This window comes from Tamandua tetradactyla, chromosome 9 (genome assembly GCF_023851605.1).
Source record: "Tamandua tetradactyla isolate mTamTet1 chromosome 9, mTamTet1.pri, whole genome shotgun sequence".
NCBI classification, from domain to species: domain Eukaryota; kingdom Metazoa; phylum Chordata; class Mammalia; order Pilosa; family Myrmecophagidae; genus Tamandua; species Tamandua tetradactyla.
Window position 1 is genome coordinate 38743749 of NC_135335.1, and position 24627 is coordinate 38768375.

The 24627-nt window shown below is 47.7% G+C and overlaps 2 protein-coding genes and 1 long non-coding RNA gene across 12 annotated transcripts in view; 2 read left to right on the top strand and 1 right to left on the bottom strand.

The window, feature by feature from the left end:
• The window catches only part of ATP2B2 (ATPase plasma membrane Ca2+ transporting 2), a 368890-nt gene extending 353718 nt beyond the window's left edge, over window positions 1-15172 (top strand). For 4 of the 8 annotated variants that reach the window (XM_077116558.1, XM_077116561.1, XM_077116562.1 and 1 more), the window contains 2 exons: window positions 1263-1445; window positions 10074-15172. In XM_077116558.1, coding sequence (XP_076972673.1) covers window positions 1263-1445; window positions 10074-10385 — 495 coding nt within the window. In that variant the 3' untranslated portion in view covers window positions 10386-15172. Of the gene's footprint in view, window positions 1-1262; window positions 1446-3351; window positions 3524-7337; window positions 7396-10073 lie in introns of all 8 variants that reach the window. The other 4 variants (XM_077116563.1, XM_077116565.1, XR_013157774.1 and 1 more) reach the window with 3 other exon arrangements.
• Window positions 1098-17003, bottom strand: LOC143647007 (uncharacterized). Of its 3 annotated transcripts, none has more exons than XR_013157778.1 (3): window positions 16307-17003; window positions 13091-13171; window positions 1098-1424 (listed from the first exon to the last, which is right to left on the bottom strand). It is a non-coding gene; the product is annotated as an uncharacterized LOC143647007 (long non-coding RNA). The 3 variants fall into 3 exon arrangements; XR_013157777.1 differs by lacking the exon at window positions 1098-1424 and adding an exon at window positions 10916-11524; XR_013157776.1 differs by lacking the exon at window positions 1098-1424 and adding an exon at window positions 10916-12583.
• Window positions 17004-17028: 25 nt separating this feature from the next.
• Window positions 17029-24627, top strand: part of SEC13 (SEC13 homolog, nuclear pore and COPII component) — a 55351-nt gene continuing 47752 nt past the window's right edge. The window contains exon 1 of the mRNA XM_077116567.1: window positions 17029-17145. Within this exon, the coding sequence (XP_076972682.1) occupies window positions 17143-17145 (3 nt within the window). The 5' untranslated portion in view covers window positions 17029-17142. The remainder of the gene's footprint in view (window positions 17146-24627) is intronic.

The window sequence follows — 24627 nt, forward strand, 5'->3', positions numbered from 1 at the left end:
TGCTGTGTCTGCAGCCATATGGGATCCTTCCCAGTTTTGGGGAATGCTAGGCCAGAGGATCTTCCAGCTCAGACTCCAAAACATTCTCCCACCAAGTTCCCTTCCCTACTTTTGCCCAAGTTCCAGCAGCCCCCCTCCCTACACACCCACCGTGCCAGCACTCTGAAGCTGTCCGTGCTTGTGGGGCATGCCCTGAGCTGGATCGTGGCCAAGGGGCCTTTTTCCCAAGGGGCTCAGCCAGCCAGGCAGAGGGGCCTTCAGGCTCTGCCCAGGCCAGAGTGGGAAGCTACCATGGCAGAATTACCTAGAATATAAAGAAGAGGGTTTACTTTCATCCAAAAGGAACTTCTTTAAACTTTGGAGCTGCTAAATTACACTGGACTTTAACAACAGTGGGACTTTATCCCACTGGGACCCCAATGGGAGCAGAGGACCCGTGCCCACATGGAACTCTCCGGAGCACTCCATGTCTGGGGAACCCAACTCTAAATGACTAAGGACGATTCTCGAGGGCCAGGCTGACTTTCAACTCCCAGAGAACCCCTGAGGCCGGACTGTTCAGGCCAGGGCTTGAGTCCCTATAGCCTCAGCCTCACTACAGGCCCTGTCCCTCAGGCCTCTGCCCCGCAGTCAAGCCCTTTGGGGGAAGTGAGGATGAAGGTATCTTGCCCCAGGACAAACCACTCCCAGAGACCAATTGGATTGGCTGCCCCCTGGGGACCCGGGCCCTGAGCCCCTGTTCCCAGGCTTGGGTACCCAGGACCCCAGGATCTTAGGAGGGAGGTCACATGATGTCAAGGAACAAGTCCAGGAGACCTGAGGGCCAGGCATGGGTCAGGCTCCATGCAGGACAGCTGGACCACCCTGAGACTTCCCCCAGCTCTGCAGATGGGGCGCCTGAGCTCTGAGAGGCTGACGACTTGCCCAAGGCCACACCATCAGTAAGGTCTGGGCGCTGAAAGGCCCGTATGTCCAACTCCTAAAGCCCAAGCCTTCCCCTTCGTTCCCCTGACTCTGAGTGCGTGCATGCATGAATTTAAAAAGCAAATTCATGAGAAAGTTTTAAATTGAGCAGGTTGAGGAATGGGTACGTTGAGTGAGGGAGTGAGTTGAACAAGTAGATGGTAGATAACTGGGTGAGCGAAGAAGCTGGGAGGAGGAGGAGGGCAGGTGGGGTGCGAGCTGGGAGGGAAACAGCACAGAGTCCCGAAGGCCGACCGAGGGGGCAGCCTCCATCACCCGGACCCCCGGCTTCCTTCCAGGTCATCGCCACCATCCCAACCAGCAGGCTCAAGTTCCTCAAGGAGGCAGGAAGGCTCACGCAAAAGGAGGAGATCCCCGAGGAGGAGCTCAATGAGGATGTGGAGGAGATCGATCATGCCGAGAGGGAGCTGCGGCGCGGCCAGATCCTGTGGTTCCGTGGCCTGAACCGGATCCAGACGCAGGTATGGAAGCCGCGCAGGCCGGGCCCACACCACTGCCCACACCAACCCCGGGCCCAGGCCACAGGCAGAGCCCGGGCAGGGGGTTGGCAGGTCCCACCCAGGCCCCACCATCTCACCCATGCTCTCATGTGGCTGCCGCAGACACAGGGCGTCCTCCCCAGGAATGTTCCTTCTCCCCCTCCCAGCCTGGAGGCGGTATCACACCCACTGAGGGTTTCAGTGGGGGTTCTCTAAGAGGGCTGAGGGGAGAGCTCGGGCAGGGGTGCCGTGGGGGGTGTGGGTCAGGGCTCAGAGAAAGGTTGAACAAGCTGGTCCACTTGAGGCCTTGTCCAAAGCCTCAGGCCGGGCTCTGCCCTCATTCTCCAGGGCTCGGTGGTCAGCCCGGTCAGGTACTGGCACTTCCCACATGCACACACAACCTCCCATTGCCCAAGGACCTTCAACCCTGCCCCTCCTGCCCATTCAGAGCAGCTGGGCTATCCCACAGAGCTCGGACAGACACTTGCACACCACGTGCATACCACGTGCACACATGCAGTGAGAGGCAAGCCTTCTCCTCCAGCACAGAGAATGCAGAGCTGCTGCAGGACCCGTGGGCATAACCATGCAACACACACACCCCGCACATCCTCACACAGGCCTCACAGCCTGCATACGCTCAAGGCTCTGGAGGTGAGGGGCAAAGGTGACCACAAAACTGAGACCACCTGGGAAGGCGGGACCTGGAAGCCCCGACACCCCCTCCCACCCCTGTCCCACTTGCAGGCATCCATCTGGGCATGGATGGAAGCAGGAAAACTGTTGGGAACAGGGCAGGCCCCCCTGTCTGAGGGCCCCTGGCTGTAGCCTGGCCCTGGGCCTCCTAACACAAGAAAGCCTCTGACCTTCATCTTTGGGAGGGGGAGAGAAGAGGGGGTGTCTCTGCCTATCTGGGCTGCCAGCTCCTCCTCACCAACCTCAACAGGATCTGCCACTGGGAGGTAAGGCCTGGAGCTCCTACACGCAGAGAGAGGGACAGGGGCTCCTATCAGGCAGAGGGCAGGGCCCTGCCCTGGCTGTTCGCTCTCCCACAGGAAGGAGTGGGGCTGAGAGCGGGCCTGGATCCCACCCACCTCCCCTGGCCTTCCCATTCAGTGTAGCATAACAATGTTTGCACAGCTTCATGCCCCAGCAGTGCACTGCCCCAAACCCTGCCTCCTTTGACCACCACAGCCCCCTGGGAGGTGGGTCCAGCTCCCCGTCTTCAGAGGTAAAGGGGAGAGGAGCCTTGGCTTCAGACCCAGAGCTGCCCGGCCCAGGCCTGGGACCCCACTTCCTGTGGGCTACTTCTCCACCAGGCACGAGCTCCCGCCTGCTTTGTTCTTTTTGTACACTTGCACGAGCCAGGGGCCTTGCCAGATTTACAGATGTCCTGCCAGCTAGTGAGCAGTGGAGGCCGTTGCCTAGGACAGGAAACTAGCCTCAGAGGGAGGCAAGGTCATCTAGCTAGTAAGTGGCAGAGCAGGATTTGGGGCCTGTGTACTCCATGCCCCACCTACTGCTCTGACCCCTTCCTGGGCCCCAAGAGAGGCTGAACACCCACTCCCTCGCCTCCACATGCCATGTTTAATTCCCCCCACCCCACCCCTCCATGCCCAGGCCCGGCAGATTGGTCTCTGAGCCTGCTAGTGTAAGTCAAGGCCGGAGTATGTGTCCTCCTTGGGGTCCTGGAACCTGCAGATGGGCCCAGAGCTGAGCAGACATCTTTCAGAGCCTTGGAGTGTGTCTGGTATTGTTTTGTTTTGATTTAAGTGACATTGTTGTCGTCGCCGTGGCTGCAGCTGTTCTTGTGACGTTGCGCCTGTCAGTTGTGTAGCTGTCGTGTCCGTTCTTTTCGCAACTTGTCTCGTTCTCTCCTCCGTTGCAGATTGAAGTAGTCAATACTTTCAAGAGCGGGGCCTCCTTTCAGGGGGCCCTCCGGAGACAGTCCTCCGTCACCAGCCAGAGCCAGGACGTAGCCAATCTCTCTAGTCCTAGTCGCGTGTCGTTGTCCAATGCTCTTTCCTCTCCGACCAGCCTTCCTCCTGCTGCAGCTGGGCGTGAGTGTGACTCCTTCCCGCCTCCGGCGCCACAGACGCCAGCTCCCGGGCGGGCAGGGGCAGGGGCAGGGGCGCCGTGGGCCACGGGGGCCACCGGCCACAGTTAGGCACCGTGGGCCGAGGGACCCCAGCCATTATGGAGAGTCCGAAGTGGTCAGGAGATCCGAGGCGAGCCACAGGGTCGCAGTTCATCAGGGGTCAGAATCAGTCTGGGGTCAGGGCCACCAAGGGGTCAGAGCCAGTGGTTACAGCCAGCCTGTCGGGGGGTCATAAGGGTCACAGCTGGGCAGAAGGTTTGATTCTGTCAGAGGATCGCTGTTGGTCAAGGAGGTTTCAGGGATCGAGTGGTCCCAATCCTATCACAGGGTCCCAGCGGTCCGTGGGGAGCAGTCGGTGAGTGTCCCACTGTGAGGTCATCCTCGGTCAGGAACAACCAATGAGGGTCAGAAGTGGCCCAGAGGTCACAGTCTTGCAGTGAAAGTCAGGCAGAGGTCAAGAGGTAACTCTCTGCTAGGGTCACAGTTGGGGACCGACCAAGAGATGGTTCATGTTATTCAGGTCTCCCAGAGGGTTAGTGATGGGGTCATGGTCCAGGGGCACAGTTGAGCCCAGGGAACACTGTAGGTCAGAGGTCACCAAGGAGTTCCCAGCCTGCCCCGCCCCTTCCTCACACTCCCTCTCCTTGCGGATCTGACTGCATCCAGGGCCTTGCAGACACTTTGCCCCGCAGCACAGGATGGAGCGCGCTGAATTCTGACCCCTCCCTGGAAGGGACAGGATCCACACCCATTCAGGTTGGCCTCAGGGAGAAATGGAGGGCCAAGCCCCACACCTCGGCTGGGGCCGCAGGCCCTGAGGGATCTGGTCTAACCTCTCTGGCTGCCTTTCCTAATCTCACGGCTAGCCTGGGACTGTGTTCCATCCTACACCTCCCTCCTGCTGAGCTCATCTCCACGTGCCACCACTTCTCATCTGGGTCTCTCATCGCTGGTTCTGTCTTGCTCTTTCCTGAAGTTCCCACTTGCCACCTGCCTCCCTGACCTAGTCTCCCATTAGAACCTACCAAACTGCAAGGGAGCTCCCCAATTCTGGTCTCCTCAGTGTTTCTGTTCACTTATTCAGCCCTCAGAGCTTCTTTGATGAGAAATAAGGCACCGGTTCTCTTAACTTGATACTTATGGAGTGCAGAACACACACAACACGTGTACCCCACAGCCAAGCAGCAAAGATCTGTGTCCTAGACACTAACTCCTCCATCGTAGCCCCTCTGGCAGGGGCACACACCACGTAGAGCCCATTGATGGCCCAGGCTCACTCCCATGACCTTTCTGTAGGTGCTATCTCCTAGTTCTGCCAGCTATGCAAGAGGACGGGAAGGATGCAGAGAAGCAAGAAAAAGCTCCTCAATGTTCATTCATTAGCACAAAAACACAAATGATGAGGAAGCCAGACAAGCCAAGTTGAAACGGAGGATTATTTGAGCAGATGGTGTCTGAGTCACAAGGCTATGAGGTTCTGTTCATGGGGAAATCATTGCCAGGCTCTCTCGGGGCCCATACCTCTTCTCCTTCAGACCAGAGAGTCCTCACATGTCGGTGGGGGAGGAACAGCCCTCACCACACTGACCTGTTGACTCCTGCATCAGCTTAGCTCTGGCCCTGCCAAAAGAGCCCCAGCCTGGGGACTGCATTTCTCTCGGTTCCTGCCATCCCTCCCAGCGATTCCTGCATCCTTCTGGCTGGGTCTGGCTGCTGGGGAGAGTTCGGCTCGTACTCCATCCTGGTCTGGCCTCTTTCTTCAAGTGTGTAGTTTCACGCTGGCCATGACAGAGTCCCTCGGACATTCCTTGGTGCCTTTGCAGCCTTTAAGAGTTTCCCCTTGGTTTAGCCCTTCATCTTGACCCTCATCTAGAAGTAAAGAGCTCATCCATTTAGGACCTTGGTAATTTCATTCTCACCTAAAACCATCCACTAAGGCCAGTCCTGGGCAAGCGGTTCCCAACACTTCTCCCTTCAGGGAAACACCCATTTATGCCTATCCTTCCCTTCCTGTCTCTAAGCCAATCTCTTTCCAAGCCAGATTAGCCCCCTTGACCCGGTGGAGACACTGGCTTTGGAACAGCCTTTGTGGTGCTTCAGCAAAGGTTTCGCAAAAGCTGACTTAATGGTCCTTGCCCATGACTTTTGCTTCTCCCAGAGGAATCAAAGAGGCTGGTCAGGCGTGACGCTCTCATCCGTCCGCCGTCTTGCCCTTCCCCTTACATTCTGCTTCCTGAAGAGTCCCGTGTTCCCACCCTCTCTCATAGAAGCCAGCCTGGAATTCTGAGATCCCAGAGGAAGCTCTCCTTGGGAGTGTGGTCTCAAAGAGAGCCTGGCCACCCTCCTGACCAAATGCACTGGTTCCCAAAAGGGCTCACAGCCTCTGCAGTTCCCAGGTTTGCATTTTGGTCAACACATTCCCAGTGCTAACTCTAGATAAATATGCCCCTAGCTCCTCCTTTGCTTGAATAGTTCCTGTGATGATGTCACCCCTTCTGGTCCTCAAGGAGACTGAGGGCCCTCTGGCCACCCAGCAAGGTGCCTGCAGAAGTCCAATGCTTTCTTCCCACAAGGGAGGAGTGAAACAGGATGGGGTGAAGAGGTGGCTGCTTCCCGGCCTCCCCTGAGCAAGAGCTAGTCCTGGGGCTCCTCCAACAGAGGAGGGTGACCATGTGCATGCCAGAGCCAACAAGAAAATCCCTGGGGTCTGTTGGCTCAAGAAGAGTCCAGCCGTTGTCCTCTTCACTAGCATTTTGTTCTCAGGGGTTGACCACAGGTCACCTGAGACAGGGCAGGGTATACTTGTAGATGATGTTTGGAAGGGGACTATAGTTCACTTTCTTTGCTTTTCTCTTCTGACTTACTCAAAACCAAGTTAGTTTTTCCACCAGAATCTTATTGACACAACCCTAAGAGCACATTTGAGCCTCATTCTACCTTTTCCAAAGCTGTTCCCCAAATCTATGAATTAATGTATGCCTCGCGACCAAAACAGAAGAAGAGGATCTATCAGTATATCCATGTAGCAGAGAGGGACAGTGAGGATCAGAGAAGTCAAATCACTTGGCCAGGATCACACAGACTTGAGCCTGAAATGGTGAGAGGATCAACTCCAAAGTCCCTACTTCTTCTTGCCACCCCACACCACTTCCCAGACAAGCCCACAGGCCTTGAGCTCACAAAGGTTGAACTTCCATTTAGCACCAGTGCCCATGACCTTTAAACTGGTAGAAAGCTGCTGATCCTCCAAAGTATAGAAGACCAGGGGAGCTGCAAGAAGGAAACTTTCCCATCATGAAGACTAATGTTAGCATTCAGCTGTTTGATCCAAGGTCAGGCCACACAGCCCTTCTTTCTTATTCCCCTCAAATTCCTAACCTATCTCAAACCATCTTTGTATTTTGCAAGTCTGTAGCATGCTCCATAGTCATCAGTGAAAATGCTGCACCTTTGAATCAACAAAGCAGAGCGCAAGGGACCCAGGACCCAGGACCCAGCCACTTGTCTGCACACCATACCCCGCTAGACAGGGCGTCTCCTGCCCCCAGTTCCCCTTCAGACCCCTGGTGCTGAGGACAGCTAAGGCAGAGAACTGGCATCTCTTAGTGGGGAGAAATGGAGGTGAAGGAAAGGAAAGAAAGTGGAGTTCCCCTTAGCGTTTTGGTTAACTAATTAAGTGCTACCTTGGGTTGGAGAGAAAATGGCTTGCTTCGGGGGGGTGGGGGGAACCCTAGAACTCTCCGCTGTCTGAATATTCCATGTGTTTGTTTCCCTAGAGGGCTAGAGAACCCTGGACACAGAGTTCAGCAAGAGAGAGTGAAATTAAAAGAGGTTGTGAGTCTTTAACCTTGAGCCTGAAATGAATGTGAATCAAACCCAGACTCTGGGCTTCCTTGAAGCCGGGTAAACATTCGAGTATATCCAACCCATCCCAGAACGGGGCTAATGCATCTCCTCAGAGCCTCTGACAACAGGCACAGGTCTTCCTGCTCCCTCTTTGCTGATGAAACCAAAATATCGGAAATCCCAGAAACTGGGCACCTTCCTCTCTTTCCCTTCAAGGAAAAACTCCTCTTTAGCATAGGCAGGGAGGAGAGCTGGAAGAGTTTTTTTTTTTTTTCCTTCCCGTATTTTTTTCCATTTCAGCCGCGGAGAGAACCGAAGTGGAGACTTGAGATGGCCGTGGCGGGGTGTCCCGAAAAAGTCTTCTCCCCACAGTCTTGTCCAGAGCAGTTCATTCTTTCTGTTGTCTCCATGCCAGGGGGAGGGCGGAGGGGCCTGCATCTCATTGTGTGTCGTCCCCTCTGCGTTGTCAGTCACATGACAGGGTCCTGCCACCATTCCCTGCCCCACCGCCAGGCACTCCAGCTGGCATCTGACTGGAGCCGTCTCAGAATACCCTGAGCAGTAGGCTGGCAGTGAGAGTCATTATTCCCACTTTACAGATGAGAAAACCGAGGCTTGCAATGCTTTTTTTTTTTTTCCCATTTAAAGTTGTCATGGCCCACTTGTCAGGAGATCAGTCACCTCTACAGAGCCACAAATAGGGAAACCAGGGAAAGAAAGCTCAGAGCAGCCAAAATAGCAATCCCAGAGCACTGGCATGAAGGCAAGGGGTCCAATGGTTCTTGGTTGGCACCTGCAGGCTCATATTTGAAGCACATTTCCACCAAGCAGAGTTCCCTGAATTCCCTGGGCTCCAGCACAGAAGAAGAAGGGAAAGAGATGCTTTTTGGCAGACAAGGCAGTGTCAATACTAGGAAGTGATGGCTGACAGAAAGGAGAGAGAACCCAACCCCAAAACAGTCAAATAAATCCCAAGCTGTGACACATACAGTCATCAACCATTGTCATTTAGAAAAGTCACTTCCAGGGAGCAGGATGAGCTACTGCGGGTTTAGGTGAGAGTGCCACAAATCCTAAGACTGCCAAGGCCTCCCCACAACTGTGCTGTCCAGTCCTCTGTCTCCCCTCAGGCCTGGGTGTGGGAAGGCCGTGCCACTTAGCCACAGGCACTGGGCTGACTGCCTCCCTGGAGGTACAAATGCCGCCTCAGTTTCCCCATCGTCACTAGCTCTGCTCTGAGTTGGGGCTGGAAAGAGAGGAAGAGGCACCTTTGCCAGGAGTCCAGAGAAGGGGACCCTCTTCAAAATGAGGGTCGTCTTCCCACTGCAGCCCATGAGGCAGGTCAGATGGCAGCCAGAGAAGGGGTGTGAGTTGCCCAAGATCTTGGCACTAGAAGTTGCAGAGCCGGCACTTGAACTCAGGTCTTCCTGATTCCAAGTCCAGTGCTCTTTCCACTATCCTGAAAGACTGAGGATCCAATCTCCTTCTATTCTTCAGAGGAGGAAACGCAGGCCCCGGGATGTGTGGTCCACAACTGAGATGCAGAAAACCAAAGAACCTGCTGTTTTGTGGCTCTCAGTTCTACTCCCCTCCCCTCCCCACCCCCACCCCCACCCCCACCCCGAATCTCCACCTGGGGCTGAGTTTGGCCATTTGCTTCTGGCCGCATTTTTTGGGTTTTGGGTTTTCAAAGCACAGTCAAAGAAATAAACAAATGACCCCCAGAAAATAAGGGACCTCAAAGCAAGCTCCAATGATTGGCCAGGGCTTTGAGTCTATACTCGAGTGTTTACCTCCCAAATGCATGAAGGAAAGAAACGTTGGGTATAAACGACCTCCATTCACATTGTCCAGGCTTCCAAGTGTAGCCGTGTGCCCGTCTGTGTGTGCCGTGTGGTCCCCGACCCCACCGCTGGCATGCTCCCTGCCCCTGTTGTCTTCAGTCCGCCAGCACCTCCGTGCTTTCTGGCTGCCTCCACTCTGCACCTCAGAAAGCCCTGAGTTGGCTTTGGTTTGCTTTGCTGCCTTTGGTTTGATGTTCTCATTCTCTGTTTGGCCCTCGTGTGTCTCCTCTCAGCCCAGCTCACCCAACTGTCTCTCCTTTCTGTTCCTTTTCTGTTTGTGGCGTGTAATCTGTTCCATGTTTTTTGTTTTTTTTTTGTTTTTTTTTTTGGTTTCTTAACTGTGTGTGTGTATGTGTGTGTGTATGTGTTTTAAGATGAATTTTTTTAAAAAAAAGCCTGTCCTTCCTCCTTTTTTCCCACCTGGCCCTATCCCCCCTTCTGCATGGTTGAACCTCTGCTTTGAAATTAACAAGGCTCAGTCTCTCACTAGGTCTGGCTGCCCATCGGAGTGGACTATGCTTCCTTTAACCACTGCCTCCCATCATCTCTTTGATGGTGCTTGATGACTCTCTCTGTTTCTTAATATTGTGGTTCTGACCCAAACCAAAGCAATTAAAAAAAAAAAGCCTCTCATGAATGCATATATAACCTGAGCCTCCTCTCCCACGCCGTCGGCGCTCATAACCCCCAGCGACTGTGGATTTCAGCCGCCTGCAGTGCCCTAGCGCTTCTCCCACCCGTCCCCCCCTCTCCGAGCCCCCGAGCCTGGCCATGGCCCCACCACCACAGGTGCTGCCCCTGACCCCTGTGCTTCCCTTGCAGATCCGCGTGGTGAAGGCGTTCCGTAGCTCTCTCTATGAAGGTTTAGAAAAGCCAGAGTCTCGAACCTCCATCCATAATTTCATGGCTCACCCCGAATTCCGGATCGAAGATTCACAGCCCCACATCCCCCTCATCGACGACACCGACCTGGAAGAAGATGCCGCGCTCAAGCAGAACTCGAGCCCGCCGTCGTCGCTCAACAAGAACAACAGCGCTATCGACAGCGGGATCAACCTGACGACCGACACAAGCAAATCAGCTACCTCTTCAAGTCCAGGGAGCCCCATCCACAGCCTGGAGACGTCACTTTAGCTGAGGACCCCCGGCGCCCGCCCTCACGGACCCCGCCGCTACCCACCCACCAGGCACCCGACTCACCGAGCAGCAACGAGCAGCGACGGAAAAACCAGACACTGGAGAGAATCAACGTTACCACCCAACAGACCCTTCCTCTGGCTGCAATGCTGTTTGAACCCTTTTTTTCACTCTGAGGCAAGGGGCGGGATCTCCACTGGCGGCTTATGGGAGTGAGCGATTTGCCCAAAACATGCCCTGCCTGGCTCCCACCCGTGCACAGACCAGCCACGCGCCTGCCCCACTCACCACGTCCCCTGCATGAATGTACTGTACACTTCCGGTCCTCCCCTTGTTTGGTTTTGGGGGGGTTGGGGGAGGGGTTGTTTGGTTTTTTTTTTGGTTTGTTTGTTTGTTTTCTTAGGCGGCAACCACAAACAGACTCTTTTCTGAGACTATTTATCCAATCCACTGGTCTGTGAGTTTTTGAAATGCTTGCACAGCATGGTCTCAGTTGTAAAGATTAATTTAACAACTTTTGGAAATTGCAGAGCTTAACTCGCCTAGTAGATCTGCACCAATGGAACCGAAGAACTCCATAGACACTCACGAGGTTATATCCATTTCTTTGTTATCTATATCAACGTATACTTCTCCAAGACTGTATACGTCCATATAGATAGGTAGATATATATATATACATATATATATATACATATATATATACATATATATACATGGATATATAAAGTTTCTTTGCCGGCATGTTGCCTTGTTTCAGCTTAAATTGCTCTATTTTAACTTATTTATGTCCTAAAAGAAGAATGTAATTTGTTTACAAACCTGTAGATAATGTCTTTGGCTATTTGTACGGTTTAAGGACACTGGGTGGCTGAGATGCTACGCAAACAGCTCGGCCCAACAGACATTTCTCCTGGATCGCATCCTTGATGTTTTATGATAGCCATGCTCTGATTTTTGCCTGCTATTTCCGTTCAATTACATCACTACTGCGGGAGCTCAGACAGAAGCCACCTGCGACCAAACAGCCGTCCTTCGGGTCTCACGACATGCTCCGTAGACAAAGGGAGAGGAAGAGAGAAGGCTTCTTTGGGTCTGCAACACCGACAGCCATCCTGGCCCAAGGATTCCAGGATCTGCAAAGCATTAGTTGAAGACTTTTCTCTCAATGAAGCTCGCTTGAGTTTACTGAGAGCATTTCAAATTTAGGTTCTCTTTGGCGCTGTCTGTACAGAGATTGAGGTAGTGTTGAAATATTATAAATGCTATTGTGTTGATTTTTTTTTTTTAGTTAGGAATTTAGAGGTTTATTTCCTGATAAATGGCAGCATATGGGCTGTTGGCATATTGCTTTTATTTTTATTTTCCAAGACTAGCCTTTTTCTCTGCACTATTTAGATCCGAATGAACTTTACGATGTGTATATTGAGATGTATTCAGTGTGATTTTTAAACCAAATTGTCTTCCTGTAGTCACAATATATACTGTAGCCTTTTAACAGCAAGTCTTGCTTTCCCAGACAGAAAGCCATTCTGAAACCCTACAGTATCACAGGTGAGAAAAGGTGGTTATTTTTCCCCCAAGACAATATCAGCACTAGTAATCCCACTTAATAAGAGCTTATTTAATTGTATGTTGGCCTCTTAACTGCTAAGCACTTTGTGGGTCTCAGCTTTTTTCATAAAAGAACTTTTGTATTTAATACAAAGTTTGCTTTGAGACTTTTCAGCATACGATCTTTTTCCATAAACTTGTACAGTGCAAAAGACATTTTGAATACCATGATCGATGATGTCCCATGCTTCAAGGAAAAACCAAACCCTTTCCGCCTCGCTTGCAAAATTCATTCCCCACGCTGACCCTTCCCAGAGCTGTTCTGTGTCAGCCTGGCCCCCTTCCTTTCTCTGGGCCCAGAGAACTCTTCCACAAACCAGATGAGATCCACTTGGGAAAAGAGCCATAGTCAGCTGGGAGGGCCTGGGTCTGGATGGCTGTTGGAGAAACTTGAGAGCTTGGGTCCAGAGTCAGCCCAGCCCACCGAGCTAACCCTGCCTGTGAGAAGAAGGCTTTCAAGTAGGACTGTCTTGGGCAGAAAGCATCATCGGAACAGCGTGGAGAAATATCTCTAAATGTTTCCGGCAGAGGAAACCGCACCTCCAGCCCTCGGATATGCCACTGGACTCAGCTGCACCCTCCTGCAGAGGAAGGAAAGACCTGCACATGTGAAACATGGGACAGCCGTGGAACATGGTGTTTTTTGGAGTTTCCTTTCTCACGTTTTCCATCCTCCCCTTCTTTGTACCATTCACATGTCCATAACCTCATCCCGTGACACCAGGGTTGTTCCACTTGCAGGGCAAACAGGAGGGGCCTCTCCAAGGGGAGCCTGGCTTGGGAATAGGGAGTGACAGAAGCCACCTCAGAAAGGACAGCATTCATGTTGGTCTTTTTCTGTCGGGAATGATAGCCCCTCAGTGCACACCCCCTCACTCTCACACTTGCATACATCCCCACACACAGTGGAAATGATTGGTTTGTCAAAACTCACTGTAGTCCGTAAAGCTTGCACTCTGCGTCCTATATCTAGCAGCATGGGGTACGTTTGGCAGTTCACCCCATTAGGGGGTAAATAATTTATGACCATTCATCTGTTTTTATGAATTTTTTTATCTAGACGATAATTGTAAATAAAAAAAACTCACCGTCTCTGTTCATTTAATACTATGCAATGGTTATGCTTTCAATTGCTGACTCCTTAATCCCTCAGTGTGGTTTTGAAATGTCTGGTTAAAAAAAAAAAAGCAAAAAACAACCTCAAACAACATAGTAAGTATATTATACTCTGTACTGTATACTTTTTCTCTATGGCTGGGGCTGCACCATCCACTTAGTTTCTCCTCTGTCCTGCAGACAGGAGCCCCCGGAGAAGATAACTGATTCAGTTCTGAAGTCTAAACTCACCAACTTGCCCCCCATGACAGATGAGGGAAGAGCAGGGAGCCCCATTCAGGGACTCCTAAGGCTATCGAGTCAGCCACCTTTGGAAGTGGGCAGGGAGGAGACTGTGGAATTTCTTTCCTGAAACTCAGGCAGAGCTTTCCCTAACTCAGGAGCAGCCCCGATTGCTCCTGTTAGCCTCTCACCACCACCCCTTGCCCCCCCGTCCCTTTGTCCCAACACGAGGGAGGGCGCCATGCTTCTGAGACCAGACTAATGACAGTGACAGTACTGGAGCAATGCCTCCATCCCTGTCTTATCCTGGGTGTCCCCGATATTGGATAATGCCCTCTTTTTCCCAGCCTTTTAGAAATGCCATGTCTTACAGGGACTTGGGACTGTTTCTGGAATTTCTCTCCTGTTCCCTTTTCTGGGTGTCTCATCTGGCACAAGCCACGCAGTTTTAATGATTGTAGCTTTATAACGTTTTGTTAACCGGTGGGGTGAGTCTGCTTCACTCTTCTCTTACAAAATTTCTTGGTTGTTCTCTTCCATCTGCTCCTTGAAGTCAACTTTAACATTTTGCCAATTCTACCCATCCCTGCCCTCCTCCTACCCCAAATTTTGGGTCCTGTCATTCAGTGTGCAAGCATTTTCCCTTCATTGCAATTACCAGCCACTCAAGGCCGCTAAAGAGAGTGTGCCAGTTGCCAGAAGCCTTGTGCCCCTCCCATCATTTCATCTGTCACCTGAGCTCAGGAGTTGTTAGGAAAGGCCACTGAGCTCCCACCTAATCTCAGCTTGGGAACCAGAGTCACCCCACCATTAGCCTTGCTGGAGGGGGTGCTCCTCCTGCCCCTAGCTCAGCTGAGAAAGTGGCGTCTCTCCCAGACCTGGAGCTACCAGAGCTTCCTAGGAGAGAGACCTTTGTTAGGAATATGTGGCCCAGTTGTCATGTACTTCTAATTTCTCATCGTGGAGAACTGTCTGTTCCCATCTCCCTTTCCTGAGCAGGTTCTGTCTATTTTGGGGTTTGTGTTTTGTTTGGGGGTTGAGAAGCTAAGAACCTCCTGCTCTTACCCAGAGTTTTCAGAGGTTGTGTGACAGGTCCTTTGGGATACAGCAATTTTTCATCTGGACCTTATCACCACTGTTATTCTCCCCACCACATTCTTGTTCTGCCTACAGAAGGCTGCCAACCTAGTGCCCTCTGACAAGCCACCCACAAAAATCTCTCTCCTGACGTAGTGTCTGAAGCCCTACCACTAGAGGGTCTTGGGAGTGGGGGCGGTGTGTGTAGTTCTAGAAAGCCTTTGGATCTTACAGAGCCAAATCCTAAATCAGATAACAGCAGGAAATCCCTGGGTCATTTCCAAGTTCCAAATCAAGCTCCCCAGATTTTGATGCAGAGATCTACCCATGCAAGTAGGGGAAAGGGGGTCTCAGGCTCTGGGCATCAGCCTACACCCCCTCCCCTTAAAACAAGATATTTGAGGCTGCTTTGGGACTGCCCTTCTCAGACCCCTACGTGTTTTGTAATGCCTGTGGTGCTCTCTCTCCCGGACCTTTTGGGGGTCACCACACTTTGCTAACTCTTGTGTGCACATATTTTATAACAGAGTAGCGAGAGAATGGTGCCGCCTCCAGCTTCCACAAGCTGCCTGGGCTCTGGGACAAATGGGACTGGGAAGTGACTGTGCTCTTATTGTACACTCTTTATTTCTCTGTATCTCTGGCTTGTGCTCTCTGTAATGAATGGGATTTGTCTGCCTTTTCAACACTATACTGAGCAATAACAATAAATGCACACGTGGAAACACAGACACGGTACACATCACAAGACCTTTTTCCACAGGACAACTGGGTCTCCACCTCACCCCTCGTGGATTTAAATTCCGGGGAAATTAAGTCCCTGGGAGGGAAGTCCCAAGGCTGTGTATCTCCTTCCACCAGGTCATACCTTCTGGAACAAGTGCATATTCATACCTGAAAATCCAGGAGAGAGACAAACTTAACCTGCCATCAGCTACTGACCCTCCATGAGGAATGGCCAATAGTCCCAGAGAATAAAATCTTAGAAGGGGCCTCAGGAGGAGGAGGAGAAGATGCAGGCAAAGGGACTCGGGGGAGAGGGGGTCACAAATTGGGGAGACCTAAGAGTGGCCTGATTTGGTTCTGGGGGCAGGAGATAATGGACACAGGATGTAAGAAGCATCCCTATTAGGAAGAGGGGAGCCTGGTACCCAAAGTGTCTGAACTTTGTAAACCTCTGCTTAGCATCAGAGCAAGACACCATCCCCAATGTTGAGTGAGGGATGGGAGATGCAGCCACACATGAACCCCAAATCCTAGCCTCTTCCCAGGCCCATCCACTTCCAATTTCACATCCATTTAATCTCATATCAACCTTCAGAGGGTGTATTATTACAGTTCCCACTTGGTACTACTAGCTGGTAGGCAATATAGTATTTAAACTAAGAGTTTCCTTCCTGACCCTGTACTCTAAACCAGTTTATTAACACTGTCTTTCAGGTCTGCAGCAATGCGTAAGATACAGTTTCATTCTCTGTCCCAAATTCTCAATTTCTTTTTCAAGGCCTATGCAAGGACATTCTTTTAATAACAACTATTCCACCATGCATTATATTTATATTATATCTGATATGCCATTATCCCCATTTTCCAGTTCAGGAAACGAGGCTCAGGGAGAAAACTGACTTAGCCTTATCACTGAGAGAAATCAGTGGTGCAGCTACAGACCGGAGGCCAAGGTCTATTCCTTTAAGAACAGGAAACCCAAGAGATCCCCACCTTTATTCTCTGCTCCATACTAGTCCCCACTCCCCCCACCCCCCGCCCCACTTCCCACACAGTCCTGCAATATTTTTCCATTAGAGGGATAAACAAGTCCTGAAATCCGTTGGAAGGAAGTACAAGTCCTGAGTTTCCTCAAGCGGTAATCATCCAGCTAGATTTCTTACCCTGTTTTCAAGAGAGGAAACTGTCATCTAAGGGGAATCTAGGTTCCACGCTGGGTCACTCTCCTCAGTGCCATGAGGGGCCAGACTCCTGGGCCATGTGTGGCAGAAAGGAGCCCCCATCTCTGTCCAGCGGTGCAGGGTTCTCACTGAGCTTACTGGGGTCCTCCCCTTGGACAACCAGGGACTTAAGGACTGGGGACTCTAGTGGTTGGGTCTGGGCTCCAGCTGTAGGAACCTGGCTAAGATCCCTCCTTGCCCGGTCGATTACCTGACGGGCCAGACTCACAGGATCCCGGACCGTGGGGAAGGGCATCGGCCCTATGACTAGGGGAAGGAGGGGTAACAAGCCTCACGGCGTCCCAGCCCTTGGATTCTGAGGAAGGTCTAACAACAAGAAAGTACTGGGTGCGTCCAGTTTACCCACCCATCCCCCAATATTTAATCATCCTACAATGTTTCGTCATAAGGACGGTCGCATCCCGAACCGGAGGGAGGCAGGGGAAGCTGCAGTTATGAATCCTTTCTTTCATTTACGGATCTCAGGAAAAGGGAAGGACTGGCCCGGAGGGAAGACGGTCTTGGTATCTGAGTTTCGGATTCCAAGTGACCCCTGGTCAGGGTCCGGGTGGAACCCGCAGCCTCATCTGGTCAGCCCGCGGGATCCTTAAAGGGGCGGGGCCACGGGAGGGCGCGGCGCGGCCTCTAGACTGCGCGGAACCTTTGCACGCCGGTGTGGGTTGCTACCGGAGACTCCGGCCGAGCGGCACCGGAAGTGAGCCGTTGGGAGGAACCGGGAGCTGCCACGTCCGAGGGCCGGAGCCGCCACTGACGCAGTCATGGTGAGTGTTGGGACCCGGGACACCCAGCGGAATTCGGGCCGGGGTCGCGTCTGCTGACCGGACAGAACTCGCCCTGTCGGATTCCACTGCCGCGTTGCGCTCAGCCCGAGAGAGGGGCCGTCTAGCTTCCTCCACTCTCCCGAGGTTTGGGGTCTTTGGCCCTGCCGCTCGGCTCCTTTCGGAGGGGAAGGCCGCGGAACCTCCCGGAACTCTGCGTGCCGCGCGGCCGCCGCGTCTCTCGTACCTTCCTTTAGTTCCCTTACCTCAACAAACAGAACCCAAAATAGCATTGTAGCTACCGTATCCGAGCCCGTAGTCAGTTCCCAGTGTTGTTCATAAGCTCAGTCTGTCAGTATACCTATGAGGTGGGTGGTATTATTATCAACATTGTACAGATGTGACAACTTAAGGTCCGGAGATGTGGAACGTCTTGCACAGCAGAAGAGTCGCAGAGCTAAGATTCAGTTCTGCCACCTACCACCTGTGCCAGCAGAGATGTTTGTCGAACTCTTACTCAGCGCAGGGCCCCACAGAAGGTACCCTAAGTATGATGATCCCCTCAGGAAACTGAATGTAAGGATGTGCTGAAGGACTTTCTGGAGGGCAGGAGCTGAGGTTTTTATCTCATTGGTATCCACGGTGTACGTGTACTCCAGACTTATTGGGTAGTTGACTGTCCGAACTGAGAAATAGTGGATGGAAGCCTCCATCTTCAGCCCGTGAGGGTTCATTTAAAAACGCTCACTCAGTCACAGACGTGTGGAAACCCCAAGTCAAGACATCGGGTTTAGTTCCTCCTCTTTTGGGTGAAGAGGCTTCAGGTGCTGAATAGGATCTTTTGTGCTCTGATACTCAGCTCATTTTAACTGAATTTTTAACTCATGGACTGACTCTGAGGAGCTGAATTGTTTTGAGTACTGCCTCCTAGAACTTTAAAAAGGAAAACACAGATAACTCCGTGTGCTCGGGAGGAAGTGCTTTAAGAGCTTACAACACACATATTCTTACACATTATATAGATATCCCTGTTTAGCTTATAGTGTCTTGGAGTGGCTAGAGGGAAGTACCTTAAACTGTTGAACTGTGTTCCAGTAGCCTTGATTCTCGAAGATGACAGTATAACTATATAGCTTTTACATTGTGACTGTGGGATTGTGGAAACCCTGTGTCTGATGCTCCTTTTATCCAGGGTATGGAAAGATGAGTTAAAAAAAAAAAGAAGAAGAAGAAGAAGAAACAGAATTAAAAATAAACAAATAATAAGGGGAGGTAAAGGGTAAGAATTGGGTACGTCGAAGTACTGTAGGTCAGTGAGAAGGAGGGATGAGGGGTATGGGATGTATGAGGGGTTTTGTTTGTTTGTTTGTTTGTTTTCTGTTTCTTTTTCTGGAGTGATGCAAGTGTTCTAAAAATGATCATGATGAAGAATACACAACTATGTGGTGGTGTTGTGAGCCATTGATTATATACTGTGGTTGGGCTGAATGTTTGTGGGTAGTTCTCAATAAAAATATTAAAAAAAAACAAAACACACACACATGTTGAGAATCATGGTTCACCAACTCTGGTGGGTGAGAGTGGTTAGAAATAAATGCTAGTTATCTTTAAGGTCCTTTGATGACCTGATATGAAACTACCTCCTAGTAAACTTTCTTCCTGACTCTCCTTAGCCTTCAGTCTTGGATTTAAGGAATACATTGTAACAGCTACTTTATGTTCTAGATAGACAGCCTTGTGGGCTGCAAGCTAGGAGAAAGGCTCCATTCCCAGGTCTGCCTTTCCTTAGTCACTGTGACCAGGTACTTTCTCTTCTCTGAGCTTCAGTTCCTGAGTCAGACATCCCTGATTAACTCTGCCCTTTGTACCTCCAAGCACACATGTGGAATCACTTTGTAACATGTAGTGCTCTACATACATAGGAGACTCTTCCCCTTATCTGTCTTCCTTACTTGCCCTTGCAGTTCTTGGGGATCCTCTCTTTACGGAGTTTAGAATTTCATGAAAGAAGCTGTCTTTACTTGTGTACATTTTGTCCACAAATGCAGCTATCCTCTTCCAGAAACCACCTTTCTGAAAAGCTAAGTCTAAACTTTATATCAGCAGGGCTTGTGTTTGAAAAGATGAAATAGAAGGTATGGTAAATATCAATTCCAGAATATAACTGTGCTTTCAGTCCCTTTTTTTGAAAAAAAATTTTTTAAATACCAAAAAACACCAAACGCAAACATTCTTAACTTTTGATCATTCCAGTCTATATATATAATCAGTAATTCACAATATCATCACATAGTTGCGTATTCATCATCATGATCATTTCTTGGAACATTTGCACGTATTCAGAAAAAGAAATAAAAAGAAAAAAAAATCATACAAACCATACCCCCATCCCTCCCCCTCACTGAACACCAGCATTTCAATCTAAATTTATTTTTACATTTGTTCCCCCTATTATTCATCTTTATTTCATGTTTTACTCATTTGTTGATAAGGCAGATAAAAGGATCATCAGACACAAGGTTTTCACAATCAGACAGTCACGTTGTGAAAGCTATATCATTATACAATCATCTTCAAGAAACATAGCTACTGGAACACAGCTCCACATTTTCAGGCAGTTCCCTCCAGCCTCTCTACTACATCTTGTCAGTTCCTTTTATATCCTAAGAATTTAAAGAGAGTAGTGGTTGAGCAAAGTAAAAATGTCAGTTTTTGTTCATTCATTTGTTCATTCAGCAAGTAGTCACTGTACTGCTAAGTACTGTGCCAGATGATTTGAAGGGATTAAAAATCTGCAGCTAACTCAAACCCTGGCTCCAGGGAGCTCACCTTCTCCTAGGAAGAAGATATAGCATAGAATGTTGTGGACATTCAGCACTGAAGATATTCAGAGGATATGTAGATATGCAGCCATTCCAGTTAGCAGGGAATTTCCAACACTGAGGTGTGAGGTGAACTGAATCTCAAAGAATGGATGGAAGGCAGTAATCATGCAAAGAATTCCAACCCTAAAAATGGTTCCCACTAGGTGACTGGCTAGGATCTGTTATGGGGGTGGTTCAGGGTATAGCCTTGGGAAGAACTTGAAGCAAACCTTCAAGCCTTAAGTATTAATCCTGTTAGTAGAAACTGCCTAGAACATCAGGATCTCTCATCCAGGAAGAGAACACCAGCCAGAGCGTGCTTGGGTCCCTCCTCACTCTCAAAGGTAGCCTAGACTTGCCATTTCCCCACATGTATTTAGCACTCACAAACCTCTGCCTTTGTTCGTGTTGTTCCCTCTGCCTGGACTGTACTTTTTCTCCTTTGCCACCTGGAAAAATTCTTACTTGTCATGTAAGCCCCAGGTCACGGCCTCTACCACTACCATCCCAGGACCCTAGGATACGTAAACCACCATTAGAGTATTTATCATGGCATGTCACAGTCATTTATGTGTGAGCTTCTTAAGGGCAAGGAGTACCTCTTCATGTTTATGTCTCCAGTCCCTCTCACAATGCTTGGCAAAAAATGAGTACTTAGAATGAGTGTTTACTGATGAATGAACAAATGGATGAGGGAACGAACAAGTAAATGCAGTCAAGACCTTCCGATTGGAGGATTTAAAGCTAAGATTGCATTCTATTTGATTTGTAACTCCACTTAATAATTCCTACAGGATCTAAAAGGAAAATGCACAAAATAATGAGAAATTATTTGATTTGGATTCATAATATATAAACCTGTAATTGTGATAGGAACTAAATAAAGGTGGGGTGAGAGAGGGATATTGGAACATAGTTTGTGTATGCTTTTGAAGTTAAATTATTGTCAAAGCAAACAAGATTGTTACAGATTTAAAATGTTTAATTTAAGCTCCATGGTATCCGTTAGGCACCAGTTCACTAAAGGTTTCCACATGAGACAGGTTAAAGCTTAATAGTTTATTGCTAGAAAGAAACAGCAGCAGGTAGAGCAGGCAGGTGGGACCCAGCAAAACCTGCCAGCAAAAGGAAAGGAAAAATGGCTCCAACTTTTCTGACAGCTTGTGGTTTTAAAGGAAAAGCTGCGCCAAGAGGGTTGGAGGTGATGTGCGGCCACAGGCATCACATGGAGGTATCAGGCTGGTGCGGCTCATGACTTCATACTCATGGTTATTGGGTCTGGCCTCTGGTGGATGGGCTCACTAGCTTTCTTTCATATCAGGTCCTGTCAGAAGAGCTGCTGAGAGAGAAACTGAAGGGGCCCCAGGGTCACAGAATCCATTTTGTATATTAAGTTTTATTTTCTGATACCTCACATTCCTGCCTTTTTATTTTAATGAAGTTGACTGGAGTTGGAATTAATTAGATTGGGAAGATGCCTTAGCTTAGTTCGAAGCAATTTTTTGGAGGAAGTAGTGAAGCAGTATTCTCTTTTTGGCTACTTCCTGCTGTGTCCAGGCAAAGTTGGGGAAGGAAAAATTGCTTTGCACCAGGCAGAGGCATCATTAATTGGGCTGTGACAGGAGCAGGTTTTTAATTTTTGTCGTAGCAGGAGTATGTTTTCAGAATTCTGCTGGTTAATCACTGCTGTTGTTGACCTGTGAACAAACTTAGACATTATAATAGGCAGGGGTTTAGGAAGATAACTAAAGAGGAGTGAGTTGTTAATAAGATTTAAGGGGTAAAGGGATGAATTGATTTAATTAGTTATTTTTGGAGAGTTAAGCATCTTCAGGTTTTAGAACTTCTTTGCTATTGAAACAATTTAGAGGTTTTAAGTTTCTGAAAAACAAACTTAATAAGTAAAAATTTATAGAGCATTAGATATGTTTGAGGGTTTCTAGGAACATTGTTGGTTGGGGTTTGCTGTATCATGGCAATTTGTAATATCTGGCTGAAGTTTGCATAAGAGTAACCCCCAGAATACTCTCTCGACTCAATTTGAAATTTCTTAGCCATTGAAGCTCTGTTTTTACCCCCTTTTGGTCAGTTCATCCATGTTAGGGCCAGGCTTATTTTTGGAGCTTATGTCTCACAGTGCTAGGGCCAGCCATTTCTGCAATGATATGGTTAGTTGTATTTTATGCTGTTAATTGCCAGGTTTATATTCCTGGAAATTATGTCACACGTTGGCGGCAAGTTCAGAGTTTGACTTAGAGAACACATATGAACAACAGCAGATTTTCTGGAGATGGCTTTTAGGCACTAATTCTAAGTAGGTTTAGATTACTATTATAGAAATAAGTTTCATAAGAGCAAGCCTTAAAATTGAGGCCTTGGCTTCCTGGGGAATTCCTAATAATTCTATTTTTTCCAGTTCCTTAAGGAACTTTGTAGGCATTTTTACATTTTTGGCCCCAAACACTCTTAAGTGTAAAGTATAAAACATTAATTTGCTCAAAACGTTAAGATTTTCTTCCTTATTTCAGGTTTTATATTAAATAAAGTTGGATTAGGTTGTTCAATTTACTAGAAGGATAAATTAGATAGTGTAAATTTTGGACAAAATAAACTTTTTTTTTATCTTGCACAAATGTTAAAGCTTTAAAATACAGATAATATTTTTTACCTTGTATATTGATTTATTTTGGTTTTAGCTGTATTGGTTTCATTACATTTTTAATTGGAGGTTGAGGGTTATAAAGAGTCAAGTACCTTAGAATGTAGTGATAATAGTTAATGCTTACAATCTGAGCTTTAATTTTTTAAGTATTTTTAAATGAAGCTGTTTGTAGAGATAAAAACATTAGACAGTTGTTTTATATTAAGAAATTATAGTAGAGGTTTTGTTCTATTATATTTTTACACTTTTACCAGAGTTATGTTATTTAACAGATATAATATATATACTTATTTAAAAAAAATTTTTAAGTTAAGTACATATATTTTTAGGGAAGTGTTAGAGCAAGGCAGTACAACTGACAATTGGCTGTTTTTAGGATTTGTAACCATTTTAAAATAATTAAAACCATGATTAGTAACACCATACCATTGCTTAACATTACATAGATTAGTATTAGGATATAACACTGATAGTGAGAATATTGTTAAATTTTGAGGAATTTATGTAATGTTTAAATATATGAATATTTTACTTAATTAAATTTAATTAGTAACAAAATTAAAAAAATTTAACCATTGTAATATATTTTAAATGCTTTTTATGCAGTAGATTAAGTATTTTAATACCTTAGCACCTTATTTATAGAAGGTGAAAGAACTAATTATTTGTAACAGTTTTTTTCCTAAGAGTGAGAAGACTTGTTTTTTGAAATAAAGGATAATGCCAGCATAAACATTAATAAGGTTATTATTTTGATGTAAAATATTTTAGACTAAGATATTTAGATTAAGAAAAATTGTTTTTTAAAATACTTTATGTTAAGAGCATATTAACAATTCATGTTAATAGAACACAGAGAAAACTTAACTTTAGTTTGTGCATAACACAAAAGCTTTCCTGTTTATATGATAAACAGACTTATTGAATTTTGGTTAGTATTGATTATGACAGATGGAATTTACTTTCATAAACTTCTTTTTATAACTATTTACAAGTATTGTGTGACACAGTTATTTAGAACTTATAATTAAAAATGACTAACAAATAAAATTTATCTTCTTCAGCTATTACCTTTGTACTCATTTTACCTATAGCTTTTATTTATTTAAGCTGTGTATAATTAGAAATAAATTTGATAATACATTTATAAAGCTTTTGAACATGTATACTTCTTTTAATATTAAGGGAAGAAGAGCTAGAGATTTACAAAATAATGGAGGAAGGGAAGAAATTTATGTTGGGGTTTAGAACATGCCCAGGCATTTATATACTTTATACTTAGAACACATAAATGATTATTTTGTAGTATATTTTTAAAAAACTTTTTTGTAATTTAATTTAGCAAAATAAATTTTTCTTAACAATATTTTTACTGCTAAATAATGCCAGGAATGTGTTAATTTACAGTTTTTAAAAACTGGTTTAGAATTAAATTTGTTTAAATGCTTGTTCTAGTTTGCTAGCTGCCAGAATGCAATATACCAGAAACAGAATGGCTTTTAACAAGGGGAATTTAATGAGTTGCTAGTTTACAGTTCTAAGGCCGAGAAAATGTCCCAATTACAACAAATCTATAGAAATGTCCAGTCACAGGCATCCAGGGAAAGATACCTTGATTCAAGAAGGCCAATGAAGTTCAGGGTTTCTCTCTCCAGTGAGAAGGCACATGGTGAACACAGTCAGGGCTTCTCTCTCAGCTGGAAGGGCACAAGGTGAACATGGCGTCGTCATCTGCTAGTTTTCTCTCCTGGCTTCTGGTTTCATGAAGCTCCCCAGGAGGCGTTTTCCTTCTTTATCTCCAAAGGTTGCTGGCTCGTGGACTCTCTGCATCTAATGGCTACATCGTTCTGCTCTCTCTGAATCTCTCATTCTCCAAAATATTTCCTCTTTTATAGAACTTCAGAAACTAATCAAGACCCACCCAAATGGGTGGAGACATGTCATCCCTTAATCCAGTTT